The 14,917-nt window shown below is 45.1% G+C and overlaps 4 protein-coding genes across 11 annotated transcripts in view; 3 read left to right on the top strand and 1 right to left on the bottom strand.

The window, feature by feature from the left end:
• The window catches only part of rnf207a (ring finger protein 207a), a 29,784-nt gene extending 25,778 nt beyond the window's left edge, over nucleotides 1–4,006 (bottom strand). For all 8 annotated transcript variants that reach the window (XR_004609522.1, XM_034533571.1, XM_034533570.1 and 5 more), the window contains exon 1: nucleotides 3,816–4,006. Coding sequence is in view for 7 of the 8 variants with exons in the window: in XM_034533571.1 (XP_034389462.1) it covers nucleotides 3,816–4,006 (191 nt within the window). In the remaining variant the exon portion in view is untranslated. The remainder of the gene's footprint in view (nucleotides 1–3,815) is intronic.
• On the top strand, nucleotides 52–1,813 carry zpr1 (ZPR1 zinc finger). The gene has a single exon (XM_034533575.1). The coding sequence runs from the start codon at nucleotides 236–238 to the stop codon at nucleotides 1,607–1,609; it is 1,374 nt and encodes a 457-aa protein (XP_034389466.1). The 5' UTR covers nucleotides 52–235; the 3' UTR covers nucleotides 1,610–1,813.
• A 1,042-nt stretch (nucleotides 4,007–5,048) lies between the features above and the next one.
• Nucleotides 5,049–8,127, top strand: rpl22 (ribosomal protein L22). Its single transcript, XM_034533748.1, has 4 exons — nucleotides 5,049–5,154; nucleotides 5,579–5,689; nucleotides 6,199–6,323; nucleotides 7,947–8,127. The coding sequence occupies exons 1-4, from the start codon at nucleotides 5,065–5,067 to the stop codon at nucleotides 8,089–8,091; spliced, it is 471 nt and encodes a 156-aa protein (XP_034389639.1). The 5' UTR covers nucleotides 5,049–5,064; the 3' UTR covers nucleotides 8,092–8,127.
• A 1,185-nt stretch (nucleotides 8,128–9,312) lies between these two features.
• The window catches only part of chd5 (chromodomain helicase DNA binding protein 5), a 39,476-nt gene continuing 33,871 nt past the window's right edge, over nucleotides 9,313–14,917 (top strand). The window contains exon 1 of the mRNA XM_034533265.1: nucleotides 9,313–9,379. Coding sequence (XP_034389156.1) covers nucleotides 9,313–9,379 — 67 coding nt within the window. The remainder of the gene's footprint in view (nucleotides 9,380–14,917) is intronic.

The following is a 14,917-nucleotide window of genomic DNA, read 5'->3' as shown; positions in this document are numbered from 1 at the left end:
GCAGTACCGCATAACACCTGACGGGGGCAGCGGTTAGCTTAAGGACGCCTCAAACCGTAGAAGAAGAAGAAGAAGAAGCCGGAAGTAGCTGGTCACACAGTGCGCACTACTTCTAACTTGTGTTCGGCGGTTCGTCATCTAGAAAGTTCTCGCAACTCATTCCGCTGAACGAGAAAACCGAGGCGCAAATAAACCCAGTTTATTTAAACGCCGAGAGGAGGAAAAAACAATAAAAATGTCCGTTATTTCGGAGGAAGACGTGCGAGGTGAGAACCTGTTCAAGGATATTAACGCCGAAGACGACGACTGGCAGCCCACGGAGATCGAGAGCATGTGTATGAACTGCCACCTGAACGGCGTGACGCGTTTACTTCTCACCAAAATACCCTTCTTCAAAGAAGTCATCGTCAGCTCTTTCAACTGCACCCACTGCAACTGGTCCAACACCGAGATCCAGTCCGCGGGCCGGATACAGGACGAGGGCGTCTGCTACACCCTCAAAGTCAAAACAAAGCTGGACTTGAACCGGGAGGTCGTGAAAGCGGACAGCGCGACCACCAGGATCCCCGAGCTGGATTTCGAGATCCCTCCCTTCACCCAGAAAGGCGCCCTCTCCACCATCGAGGGTCTCCTGGACAGGGCGGTCGAGGGGCTGGAGCAGGAGCAGCCCGCCCGGCTGGAGGCCGACCCCGAGGTGGCCGAGAAGATAGGCGTCTTCATCCGGAAGCTGAGGAAGCTGAAGGAGGTCGAGAAGGAGTTCACGCTGGTGATCGAGGATCCGTCCGGCAACAGCTTCGTGGAGAACCCCGCGGCCCCTCAGAAAGACGAGGCCCTCGTGGTGTCCCATTTCAAGAGGACGGTCCAGCAGGACGCGCAGCTGGGGCTGAGGGCGGATGACGACCTGGGCGAGGAGGAGGGGGAGGAGGAGCCGACCGGCAACGACTTGGACACCATGAGAGGCGAGGTCCTGGCCTTCAACACCAACTGCCCCGAGTGCAACGCGCCGGCCTCCACCAACATGAAGCTCGTCCAGATCCCCCACTTCAAGGAGGTCATCATCATGGCCACCAACTGCGACGCCTGCGGCCATCGGACCAACGAGGTGAAATCCGGCGGGGCCACGGAGGACCTGGGCACCAAGATCACGCTGCACGTCACCGACGTGTCCGACATGACGCGGGACTTGCTCAAGTCCGAGACGTGCAACGTCGCCATCCCGGAGCTGGAGTTTGAGCTGGGGATGGGGGCCGTGTGTGGGAAGTTCACCACCCTGGAGGGGCTGCTGAACGACGTCAAGGACCTGATCGTCTCCAAAAACCCCTTCATCTGCGGCGACAGCGGCGTCTCCAAACGGGTGGAGAAGCTGCGCGCGTTCGGGGTGCAGATCGACCGGATTATAGCCGGAGAAATGGACGCCCACGTCGTCCTGGACGACCCGGCGGGGAACAGCTACGTGCAGAACGTGTACGCCCCGGATCCGGATCCCGAGATCACCATTGAGAAGTACACCCGCACGTTTGAGCAGAACGAAGACCTGGGCCTGAACGACATGAAGACCGATGGATACCAAGAGGAAAAAGCAACTACCAGCACCTCCTTAAAAGACTGAATGAGTTAATGTCAAGTCAAAACAACCCCAGTGTAAATTACACCGCGTCATATTTTCATCCAGTTTCATCTATTTTAAGTTGGGTTGACTGGTGGTTTCCATCAGTTTATCAATCGGCATAAGGAAATGTAAAATGTACAGTAAAAATAAACAAGTTATTTGTAAAAGGAACAGATGCTGCTGTTATTAAAGGTGCAACCTTCATCTCATTGTTTGGTGCATTTCTTGGGACATTCCAGAAGATGGCGCTCTGTTATCTCTGATTTTAAAGTTGTTCTTTCCTCTCAGAGAACGACACACTGACACATTCCTGTTATACACTTGGGATACTTTTTTAAATTTTTTTTACAGATTTAACGTGTGGATCATTTTAGTATAATTGTACATGAGGGCTTGATTTCTGTGATTTATTTAAGTGATCTTTTAGTTATAAAAAATCCATTATAATTGACCAGAGCCCTAGGTGCCATACTAACATGTAGAAATGCAGCAAATCGTCACCTTTTTAAAATTTTATTTTAATGTTTTTTGTTTATGCTCGATTAATTAATCAACTAATTGTTATTTTAAACAAAATCTTAAAAAGTTGATATCTTGTTAACCCAAACAGTAGGAACAAAAATAAAAAAGGCTACTCGTCAGATGCGGAGGCCCCGTTTCTGTTTGCATGGACCACATCTGCAGAGGCCTGTTTTGACATTACCCAGAATGCCGTTTGCCTCATTCTGATTCGGCTGCCGTGGCGCTATACGTGTTCCTCGGGCCCCCTGGTCTGCTGCGCATGTTTTATCTAGTTTTCATAGCAACGGGGATCTATTGTGCTCCACTAATAGCAGAGAGGAGAATTCCTAGATTACGTGCTTCTTGAGTGAGCAGCTGTTGGAAATAGTAGCCGCCCTGCAGCCTGAGCCCGGCTCTGTGCCCACAGGGTTATTTCCATGGAGAACCAAGTATTGCCTCTGGGTTTGTTTGTTTTTCTCAGCGCTTTCATGCAATGAATAAAAGCTGTTTTTTTCTACTTTGACAGGTACACATTATCTACCTCGACACAGGTTCATATCAAATTTAAAGTTAAATGTGTCCGCCGCCTTCGGGGGGGTTTCAGCCACAGTTTGTCGAGGCAATTTAATAATTCTGTTTGATTCACAACGGTGCGGCGTGTGGGTGACAAGAAATTTAGACATGAAGCCCCAGCAGACAGATTATTTTAAGAGGAGGATGTGTTGTGACTCTGCAGAATCAGAGGCGGCTAATCGGGAGTGATTCAGAAGTTCTCGGTGTGACAAACATCATTTTTTTTGTACTTACACAAACACAGCATTGTTGGTGCAGCGTGTGCACCGGTGACAGTCGGGGGGGGGGGGGTCTGATTGCCCTCGGTGATTGTATGTTTCCCTTAATGTGCTCGTTGAATGTCGCACAAACGAACGGGGCGTAAAAACATCAATCAGTGAAACACACACACACACACGTGAGAGGAATCCAAAAATCTGGGTCGAGTTGTATCCGACGCAGTAGAACAGACGGTGCAGCAGAGGAGCTTCTCTACACATCCCTGTGTGCTTTGAAGACCTGAAGGTGACCACGAGTTATTCTTTAATAGGGGATGAAATGAATTTGGTGTCATGTGACACGCGTTTGATTGCCATAAGCTGCTGGCACCGGTGCCAAATACCAGTATGCTTTGTTTGCTGTGTGACTGGTCTTAGAGGAACTTGCTCTCTGGGGCATCGGGTGCAAGGACTAAATCAGAGACCGGGATGACCCCAGCAGCTGCTCCGACCACTCAGGCCCGCTCTCCCCGGACTAGGCCTGCAGCGGGTCACCGAGCAGTCGCCCTCAAACCCCAAACAGAGAGACTCTGAAACCAACACCTCCTCAAATCTCCTGCATGAACCAAACCAATCTGCATGGTCGACCCGCCACCCAAAAAAAAACGGGGCATGTGGAAAAGGTTTTTTGAACACTCGAGGGATTTATGGAGCAATATTGTACATTACACTAAATTAAACGGCTTCATCCCGTTTGAGGTCACCTTCTCATTACTCAGCATCACCACATCCTCAGTTTGTTTGGGGGTTCATGGCTTCGTACCTCAGGAGTGATATCCAGGCTTAGATAAACACGCAGACACCAAAACACATTGATGAACACCAGTGTCTAGTTCAGAATCCTCCTCCCCCCCCCCCACAGTGCTGTCTCTTACCCACAGAGGGGGCAGCTGAGGCGGCTGTCATTGGTCCGGCCTCGCAGGCAGCGGGCACAGAAGATGTGGTAGCAGTCCAGCAGACACGGGGACTGGTACTGCTCGTGGCACAGGTGACACACCAGCGGGTGGACGTTGGCGGAATCCACGTTACACAGGTTGTCCAAGTTGGTGAAGATTCTTCCGGCCATCTGCGTGGAAAAAAGAGAGTGAATAACGACACTGTGTGAGAGTAGCACTTGAATCCCACGTCAGCGTGTGCAACGGTTAAAGTATTCCAGTCGGTATAAGAGAGGCAAAGGAGACGCTACATTACGACCAGCCAACACATGCTGCTGCCCGTGCAGTGGGCCGGTCGACCGAAAGCACACAGAGACACAGTCTTACCTTTCAGCGGTGCTATCAGCTGCCCCCCCGGCAGGAATGACAGCAATGCAGAAACTCTACAATAGTAGGCCGGTGGGGTCTCTCCACCAGGCAGCTGGCGGCACACACCTCAGGCCAAGCCCCCCCAAAGTGTTGCCAAAGTGCTAAAGGGATTTAAATATTGCGAGATTATAAATACAGTTGTCCTATTTCTAAAGTCACGTTTGCAACGTTGTTGCATCTTGGACTCCAAATGTGACAGGTGGGGAAAAGGGGTGGAAATTACCGCATTGCAAATATGTAATGTTGAACGAGGAATACTTTCCACTTGGTCACATCAAGCATTGTTGTTTTTTTTGGGGGGGGGGGGTTTAAAGCATTTTGTAAACTCTGTTTTAGAAATGTGCTGCGTGAATGAAGCTTTGTACCGTTGTATGCTGCATGAAAGTAACACATCGTTATAAAAAAAAAGAAATGTATCATCCAGTTCAAATTCAAGAGCAAAAATGGGAGAAAGAAATTGAATTAATTTCATTTTACTTCTTGATAATTGTGATTAAATGAATGATTTAATTTGTGGTGGTAAAATATAATAACATTAAATAATATGTAATATCCAATAATATTCAAATTATTAGGATTGTATTCAAACAATACTTAAGATATATATATATATATATTTTAATATATATATATATTATAATAATAATAATAATAATAATAAATCAAATTGATATAGCGCTTTTCAAAAGACGCTTAAAAAAAACATATATATATATATTTTTTAAGCATATCTAATAGCATATATTAGCCTGGAGTAAACTAGTGCAGTAACTGGCAGCAGCCAGGATCCACGTTTACGTAATCGATTCCAGAAAAGTCGATGCGATCGACTTTGCAGCCGGCGGTTATAGCGCCTGCGCAGCCGTCGCTCCTTCCTTTTCTGCTTCACGCGTCAGCCATGGCCCCGTTAGTGAGTAGCGAGAAAAACTAAAACGACCGAATAAACTGTACCGACGACGCGTTTAACCTCGTCGTCTGCTCTCGTAGACGTGTATTCAAACCGTGTTCGACTATCCGCGGGGGCCGCCGGTGTTTGGGGCTCCTTTTTAACGCGTTGTTTACCGTGGAGGCGAAAAGCCACGTTGGGCTAACGTTTAACCCACAAGCTAACGCTATGCTATGCTAGCAGAGAATAACCACGAGTGAAGTTTTCATCTGAATGCGTTTGCGTTGAGTTATGTCGCGCGCAGCCTTTTGGAAGTACGACGGCTCGGCGATATTTTGTCGTAATCGTCAAGTTATATACACATATATTTATATGCGTGTATATTACGTGTGTGTGTGTATATGGTACGTTATGCTTTGTTGGTTAACCCTCTCGATTTCTCTGCTAGAAGAAGCAGGTGGTCAGGAAGCAAGGTGGCAAGAGGAAGAAGCAGATCCTGAAGTTCACCCTGGACTGCACTCACCCTGTGGAGGATGGCATCATGGATGCCGCTAACTTTGTGAGTAGACCCGTTCACAGACACGAGACACGGCTTGCCTGTTGAGCAGCGGTTGTAACACACGAGGGGGACACCCCCCCCCCCCTCTCTCTCTGATTGTGAGAAATAAAAAAGTTGTTACCAGTGAAAAACACTTACTGTCAGATATAGGATCCAAATCAGCTTTATTGGGTATGTGCCCAATATGCATAACGGGAATTTGACTCTGGATTTCCCACTGCTCTCTACAGAAATAGACAAAATACCCCCAAAATAAGTATAACAAACTAGAACTATATATAACACAACAGCACTGACGGTGAAATGGAGGTATTAATGCAGTAGGACTGGTAAATTGTCCATCAGCGTGACGGCTGTCATTGGATGTGACGGCGACAGTCAGTTTGGACCAAAGGAAAGGTATCCAGCGATGCAGCTTTTAATAGAAAACTAAACAAGATTTCACACTCAAACGCGTCCGTCTGTCTGGTTTGAGACTCATCATCTGTGTCCTCTGCTGCGCCCAACAGGAGCAGTTCCTGCAGGAGCGCATCAAGGTGAACGGCAAAGCCGGCAGCCTCGGCGGCGGTGTCGTGTCCATCGAAAGGAGCAAGAGCAAGATTGCGGTGAACTCTGAAGTTCCCTTCTCAAAGAGGTAAAAAAAATAAAAATAAACAAACACAATGTGCCTTTTTTTTTTTTTAATCTGTCCTGTAATATCCAGTGACTGATTGTCCTGTTCTAATACATCGTTGCAGTGGCACAAAGATGCTATTTGGCATAAAATGGATGTTCTCGGAGCATTCTAGGGATTCCCACGTCTCGTCCCAAAAAAATAGAATTTATCAACTTTGTATTCATTTTTTATTATCAAATCACAATATAGTGTCACGCCACTTGAAATGTGTCATGGGGTCCTCACCCTCGCATTTTATGTGTCTGTAAAGGGCTTTTGGTTTACCACTTAATGGAAGCTGCGGTCGGCTGTTTCCTCAAACCCACATGCACCAAACTGTGTGTCGGGATACTAAAGTGCCCCGTTTCTAAAAATAAAATGTATAAAAAAAAAAAGACTTTGCAATGTCAAGTGAGTGTACTCCAGTGTTTGCTTTACCACAAATCTGACGAAGATGGCAGAACTCGCCTTTTTTAAGTGAGCTCAAATGGCTTAAGAGGTTCCTAATGTAAACAAAAGAAACCAAACTATTCTGAACAAGCTTGTTTTGTATCCGGAGAAGTTGGCTGTACAGAAATGTAGTTTGTGGTCAGGAACTACTCTACATGGAGAATAGTATAAAACACACAGGTATCTTACACGGCAGTTGGACTATTAGTAATAAAAGCATGGTTACTAATAACTTTGTTGTGCTAGAGTTTCCCAGGAAACAAGCAGGCAAAATATCAAGACTCAGAACTACAGCAGCTACATTAATTATATTGTAAGCGTGGAAAAAATAAATACTTTTTTTGGGAAGGAGATGTTGCTGATGTTGCGTCCACAAACAAAGTCTATTTTACTGCTGCATGGGTACATAAAGTAAAATAAACGTCTGTCATGGTCAGACCCAAACAATGCCTACAAATTTATCCCAATTTTAATGTTACTTTGAAAGTGAAAAATATACGAGGATAAGTCAACACCCCCAACATGTTTTTTTTATAGGAATATACCTGCATTTTATTTTTTGCACGAGTATTTCTTTTCTATTTTAGGTATAAAGTGAAGCATAAATGCTGCATTAAGACGTCAGGCCTTCTGTCTGAGCTCCGAACACGACCACCAGAGGGGGACTCTGTCACTGTCGCGCTCAAATGGAGCGTTTGACGTTAAGACTGGGAAAGTAACTGGGGAGATGTTGCTGTTCATATATCTGGTGGAATAGTTTGAAACCTCTGCACATCATATTTATATATTTATACATCTGCCTTATCCTCAAGTTAATTTAAATATATGTTTATGCTGCATCTCTGCAATTACAGCCTTTTAATATCTCTGCATGCTTGAATCTCATCTCCGGCCACTTAATATTACAATGCACTTGCTGTAACGTATAATGACGGTACGGTTTTATTGCATTATAGCTAAATGCGTAGTATTACTGGCTATAATCTGACTTGTCTCAAGTTGTGTTTGACGTTGTTTACTCCACACCCATTCGATTGTCCAAGCGCGTTTAAAGACTGCAGTTTGGAGCAGATTGAAGGTGTTTTAAGTTATAAATATGATATACTTTTTACTAATATGATATTTGTTTTCCTTCCCCCTCTTGTGCTACAGGTACTTGAAGTATCTCACCAAGAAGTATCTGAAAAAGAACAACCTCAGGGACTGGCTGCGGGTCGTGGCCAACACCAAGGAGAGCTACGAGCTGCGCTACTTCCAGATCAACCAGGACGAGGAAGAGGAGGAGGATGAAGATTAAACTTCACTACACTTTGAATAAAAATTTCAAAAGAGATATGCGTGTTGGCTTTTTTAATATTTGTTTTTTTATTGTACACTGCTTGTGTATATGCCAGAGATATGAGCATAACACTGCATGCTTCTGTGTGTTATTTTTAGATGAATTAAAACAATCCTAATTAACTAGCCATATTTAGAATATTTTTAGTTATTTCTTTCCCTTAAGTGGCCCCTTTTTAAAAAAAAAAATGTTTTTTAAACTTCCCCTTTATTGCCCTCTATACAGAAATCCAAGCCAGCAAAGAAAGATATAATTGTTTACGTTAATAGAGGGAACATGTGGAACCAAACTATGAAACTGGTTCTCTTGTCCGGGACGCGTCCAGCTCTTCGCGTCTTCGTGACGCATCAAGTGGAGCTCGCGCCGCTCCGTCGGGCGTCCTGTGGCACGTCGGGACTCCGCGTGCGGTCATCGGGCTGCGCGTGTGTGTTCATCTTTGGTCCCGACGGAAGAAAAGTGGAAGTTCCCAGAAACCAAGAGAGACCCCGGTTTTTGGAGGCAGAATATTCCGACGTTAGCTTTTAGGCGACGTGGGATTTAGACCCGACATATTTTAATAGTAATAAACATGCCCCCTTTAAGAAGATATAATGGTGGTGTGTTCCGAGTGGAGGTTCGTGAAGCAGCAGAAGTTTGCTCTCTAATCTCCGGGCGAACGTCGCGGGGCTCTCCGCCTGTTCGCGTCGCTGCACGCGGTGTCTTTTTTCTTCTTTCTTTCTGTGCGTGCACACTACTAGTTAAAGTGGTAACTAAAGAGAGCGTGACTAACTAGTTGTGGGTGAAATTATGGGATGCATCGTCATGGCAACAGACCAGACGTCACAATCTGGGCATGTGTGTTCCATTTTTTTGTCTTTCTTATTTTTCAGACTGGAAGACCTGGATAGAGATCAGTGGAAAAATAATAAATGTTTTTATTTAATTTAATAATAATTTTTAATTTATTTTTTTTGTACGCGGAGAGAGCAAACCCCCAGAATCACTGCAAAAAAAAAAAAAAAAATCTTAATTAATATTTATTTTATTCTTTTTCTAACTGAGCGACGATACATTTCTTCTTCTTCTTCATTTTTTTTTGGGGGGGGGGTGAAGAAAAGAGACTGGGCTGCGGCGTCTGGAGGGTTAACTTTCAGTATTCTCAGCCTAAAAGGGGGTTTGGGGGGGGGCTATGAGATAAAGATGCCGGGGTCGCTGAGCAATGAAGACGAGGGACAAGACGACATGGATTTTGAAGACGATATGCCAGGTGAGGGGGGAGCATGGGGGGGGGGGGGGGGGGGGGGGGGGTGGAGGCGGGGTGTCCTTCAGATCATGTTTGCGCCGCTTACGCCTTGAATGCGGGGAAAAGGGCTTGTCCTGCGTTCCGGAGACCGGAGGGGGGGGAGGGAGGGGGGGGGGGGGTTCAATAAGCAGAGTCATGCTATTATTATTGTGGGGTTTTTTTTTGGGTTGTTGCACGACCTGGTGTCTTAAGGTGGGGACGTGTTTTTTTTTGGAGGGGGGGGGGGGCGATTTGCCTCCGGCTGTCCTCGCATCATCATTTGGAGGGCATGAAAACCTCCCTGCATGATTCCTGTATAGGCTGTGTGTGTGTGGGCTGTTTTAAAAAAAAAAATGCGTGCGTGTACATGCGAATGTTTGTTTAAAATGACGTGTTTTGTGCACCTCGAGTCCAAACACACACAAGTTTGGTTCGGAGACAACCCTTCCCAGTGTATTCTGGGTCCATCCGCGTGTGCGTATACATGTGTGTGTGCGCTCGTTTTGTTACGTGACGCGCCGCCGTGTGCACTCCCAACTTTAACTGTTTTCCTTCGTGCACGCTGCGTGGCCGCAGAGGTGTGAGAGCCACGTGTCGGGCTACAGTAAACAGTGTCGCCCTGTCCTCGGGTCCTTCCGTGCGCGCCCTGGATGACCACGGTGAGGTCATCGCTTCTGGCTCGTGCACTAACCGACACTTAACTGTAACCCCACATCGTTGACATACGCACACGCACACACACACACACACACACACGCAGCTATTTCACCCTGCAAGACAACATTTTTTTTTTAGCAATATTTCTTCTGGCTGGATTCCAACTTGTGAGCCTTTTTGTGACGTTTTCACTCATCAATCATTTTAAAACCGGGATGGAGGCACCGGGGTGTCAAGGTTCCCTAATTAATGACCCGTCCACCAGAAGCCACTTGCCAAATAGTGGTCATTTTGTCCTCTCTTGGCTTTTGTGTTTATCTTCATGGCAGGTGTCCACGCGGCCGCTTATAGGGAAAGTCAAAGTGTGACAGTAAGTTGACTAAAATTATATTTATGTACGGTGTAATATATAGATTTTCTTGACCGATGCATCACGCCGGCCTCATCAGAACCTGCACATCTCAGGCGTCCCACGGTCCTAAAGTCCACGGGGGGCAGAGTGACCGGGCCATGTTTTCTCACTTCTCTTGCAGCTCGCTCTGCAGCAGCAGACAGGTTTGATGCCATGACTCTAAAGATGCTGCGTTGCCCTCCTCTTTCCTTCCACACACACACCACACACACACACACACCACACACAGCGTGGAAAAGTTGGAACAATAGAGCACGAGCATGAGAGGGAAGTTGGGAGTGTGAGGATGCGATGCCGTCTTGTCGACCGGCCTCTAAAGGTGCATGCTCGGCGATGATGTGTGACACAAAACTACACACAACGGTAGAGTTTATGATCTAAATGAACATACGCTTTGGAGTTTATGATCTAAAGGAACATACGTTCTGGAGTTTATGGTCTAAAGGAACATACGTTTTGGAGTTTATGGTCTAAAGGAACATACGTTCTGGAGTTTATGATCTAAAGGAACATACGTTCTGGAGTTTATGGTCTAAAGGAACATACGTTTTGGAGTTTATGGTCTAAAGGAACATACGTTCTGGAGTTTATGATATAAATGAACATACGTTCTGGAGTTTATGGTCTAAATGAACATACGTTCTGGAGTTTATGGTCTAAAGGAACATACGTTCTGGAGTTTATGATCTAAAGGAACATACGTTCTGGAGTTTATGGTCTAAAGGAACATACGTTCTGGAGTTTATGATCTAAAGGAACATACGTTCTGGAGTTTATGATCTAAAGGAACATACGTTCTGGAGTTTATGGTCTAAAGGAACATACGTTTTGGAGTTTATGGTCTAAATGAACATACGTTTTGGAGTTTATGGTCTAAAGGAACATACGTTCTGGAGTTTATGATATAAATGAACATACGTTCTGGAGTTTATGGTCTAAATAAACATACGCTCTGGAGTTTATGATCTAAAGGAACATATGTTTTGGAGTTTATGATATAAATGAACATACGCTTTGGAGTTTATGATCTAAAGGAACATACGTTTTGGAGTTTATGGTCTAAATGAACATACGTTTTGGAGTTTATGATATAAATGAACATACGCTTTGGAGTTTATGATCTAAAGGAACATACGTTTTGGAGTTTATGGTCTAAATGAACATACGTTTTGGAGTTTATGGTCTAAATGAACATACGTTCTGGAGTTTATGATATAAATGAACATACGTTTTGGAGTTTATGGTCTAAATGAACATACGTTCTGGAGTTTATGATATAAATGAACATACGTTCTGGAGTTTATGGTCTAAAATTTAGACCATAAACTCCAGAACGTATGTTCATTTAGACTCTAAATGAACATACGTTTTGGAGTTTATGATATAAATGAACATACGTTCTGGAGTTTATGATATAAATGAACATACGTTCTGGAGTTTATGATATAAATGAACATACGTTCTGGAGTTTATGATATAAATGAACATACGTTCTGGCAGCGTCTCCTTGAATAAACAAACAAAAACAAAACGACACACGGAACACGTAGGAGATAAAACATGATGAAAATGAATGAATAATTTTCACCAACATGGTTGCCATGGTGCATTTCTTGCTCATTATTCATGTATTTTGTATAAAAGGTCTCGAGCCTCAAATGCTGGCGTGTTCCATCCACGTTATTATTATTATTATTATTATTATTATCATCTATTTCTAAAACATTTCTTGTTCTTCTTATACATAGACACACATGTTTTTCAAGAGCCAGATCATTACCAACAGGCTCACACTGGATGGTGTGCAGCAGAGAGAGAGAGAGAGACAGAGGAGTGTTGAAGCATCATCTATGACTGCCATTTGTAGCCGCAGGGAGAATACAAGCACTGATGATGCGTGTCCCTCAATAACCCCGGAGCTGGTTTAAATATGTATAAGAGAGCTAAAGTGCAATTGGTTGTGACAGGTGAGTGAAGACATAAGAGCTGTAATCCAGTTTGAAAAGACCCAAAAAAACAAAAACATTTTCACGTGTCAGTCGAAGCTCGACTCACGTCGGCCTCGTTATCGTTCAGCGCGTCACGTCGCCGCCTTTAAACTCATATCAAAGAGGCTCTTTTAACCCACCACCAGGATTTTTTTTTTTTTTTGTTGTTGTTGTTTTTTTGTTTCGTCACGCCATTTCCGATCGTGTGATTGTTTTTTTTTTCTCTTTCTTTCTTTCTTTTATTGGCAACAGTGGTAAACGTCTCTCTGTCCGAGTGTCGTGCCGTAGGATGCGGTGGGCGGAGCGCTTACGACCTCCACCAACGGGCATCAGAGTGGCAGACGAGGTCAGGGGATCCGGGTCACATTTTATTTTCCAATCGGCATCAAGATGCTTCCACGCAATTAAAACGCAACAGACCCCCGTCAGACCCCTAAAAGCTCCCTTATTACAGCCTTTATTTGTTGTCCTAATTCCCTTTGTTGCACCCCGGGTGCTCACGCTGTCAGATTGTTCCTTTGTGTTTTCTGTTTTTAATTGTTTTTGCTCTTCCCTAAAATTGAAAGATTATCGTGGGCTTTTGTGTGCCTACAAAATGTTATCCCCAATTGGAAAAAGGGGTCTATTTTTGGATCTCCTCGCCGTGAAAGTTGACACCATTTTTATTCCATTTTTTTTTCCTACTGCGCGTGCACAACAAAGCCTGTGCATGAAAGATGCTTTTTAATTTGTAATCTTTTTTTTGATGTGTCTTTGCAGTTGAGCGGTGCAGCATTCCAGCTTCATATCGCACACAGTAGGATCGTGTGCATGTATTGTCTATGATAGATATGTTTGTAATGGTGCTATTCAGTCTTTACCCTACCCATCACTTTGATGATTGCACTTTCTAATAATATTCTATGGATGTCTTTGCCTGAAGGCGTTTGAGGCCTCAGCTATAAACACTTGATCAATGAAGAGAGGACGATGGCTCTTCTCCCCCTGCTCCCCCTTAGCTGGGCAACATTACATGGGTACTTCCACACAGGGGCCAACAGAGAAAGGGCTAATGTGCTCTCCAATGAACTGCAGTGTCCCCACTTGGGAGCCGCTCATGAATCTCCCCTCCAATGGGTCGGTCCGGTGGCCCGAGCCCTTGCAGGAAGGTCAGAACGGTGTCCGTGCCATCCGCCCCCCCCACCACCCCCCTTCACAGACGTCTCTTTGGCTGAGTGGAGCTTTTGGTCCTCTCTCTATCTGAGTCTGGTGCCAGACCTCCCTGTGCCACATGACTGAGCGACCTCCCCCCCCACCTCCCCTTCCAACACCTGGCACAGCCTGGTCCACTCACCGAGCAGAAAGATTATCATTCCCTTGATGGCTCTCCCTTTGGGGACTGCACAGGCCATTTACTGTGGGCAGGTTTCAGATTACAAGGCAGATCAGGTGTTAAACACAGAATTATATATATTGTTTCTCATCTTTTCAATCAATGCTGTCACGCCCTCTGCCTATCAATGAGGTGCGTTACTGAGAGACCATTTATGTATGTGTTCAATATTTTTGCAAGTCCGTTGCTTTTTTGGGGGGTTATTTGGTCATAAACCAAAGTTTGAGCAAATAAAGTAAAAATCAGATAATTGCAATCTGATGGGGGACATGCAGTGTGCGAAATACGGGGGTTCCTCGTTGGGGTCCGACACCCCTTGATGGACACTTGAGCCCCTCATTAGCAAAGGTTTTGGCGTGTCTACAGATCATTATTTCTCACTTGTTATTGTCTTATAAAGCTAGCTAATGCCAAGCAGTTTTCAGAATTCAAAAATGTAAAAAATATATATCCACAAACATTATTACTGAGTGCGAGAGCCGATCTTCCACCGTAAATGACGCCCGAGTCAGAGCCGCGACCCCCTTTGGGAGAGCCAGTGCCTTTCGTGAGGAACCTGGTCAAAGCAGGACATGGTCGCTCCTCTTCTTGGACACGAGGACGGCAACTTGAAGAAGCCGAGCCAGAGTCTGTGTGTCGGGGTTGAGGGTTAACGAGAAGGAAGCGAGGGTGCCGTCCGTATTCTATTGCAGGGTGTAGTTGTGTAAGCGGCCATATTGGTAATGATATTAGCCCTAATGATGCGTGTGCAAAGTGTGTGTATGTGTGTGTGTGTGCGTGTGTTACGCACACTGGGGACGTGAATGCGTGTTCCAAGTTTCATGGCAATCCATCCAACTGTTGTTGAGATATTTCTCTTTGGGAAAAGCTGGAGGATCATTGGGATTTCTCTTCTGGGAACTACACATTTTTGTCCAAAAATTTTGTGCCAATCCATCCAGTGGATGTTGACATATTTCACAGGATATGTGAACACTTTAACCACTTTAGGAATGTCTCGACCAATTAATTCGTGCTAGCAATCCAGTAGTGTTTGACATAGTCGTAGACAATCAACAGACCGACACTGACATCCTCAGCGTCCGGTCCGCTGC

This window comes from Cyclopterus lumpus, chromosome 5 (genome assembly GCF_009769545.1).
Source record: "Cyclopterus lumpus isolate fCycLum1 chromosome 5, fCycLum1.pri, whole genome shotgun sequence".
In the NCBI taxonomy this organism is placed as follows: Eukaryota; Metazoa; Chordata; class Actinopteri; order Perciformes; family Cyclopteridae; genus Cyclopterus; species Cyclopterus lumpus.
The sequence above is the reverse complement of the archived record's forward strand: the minus strand, read 5'-3'. Positions and strand labels throughout refer to the sequence as shown.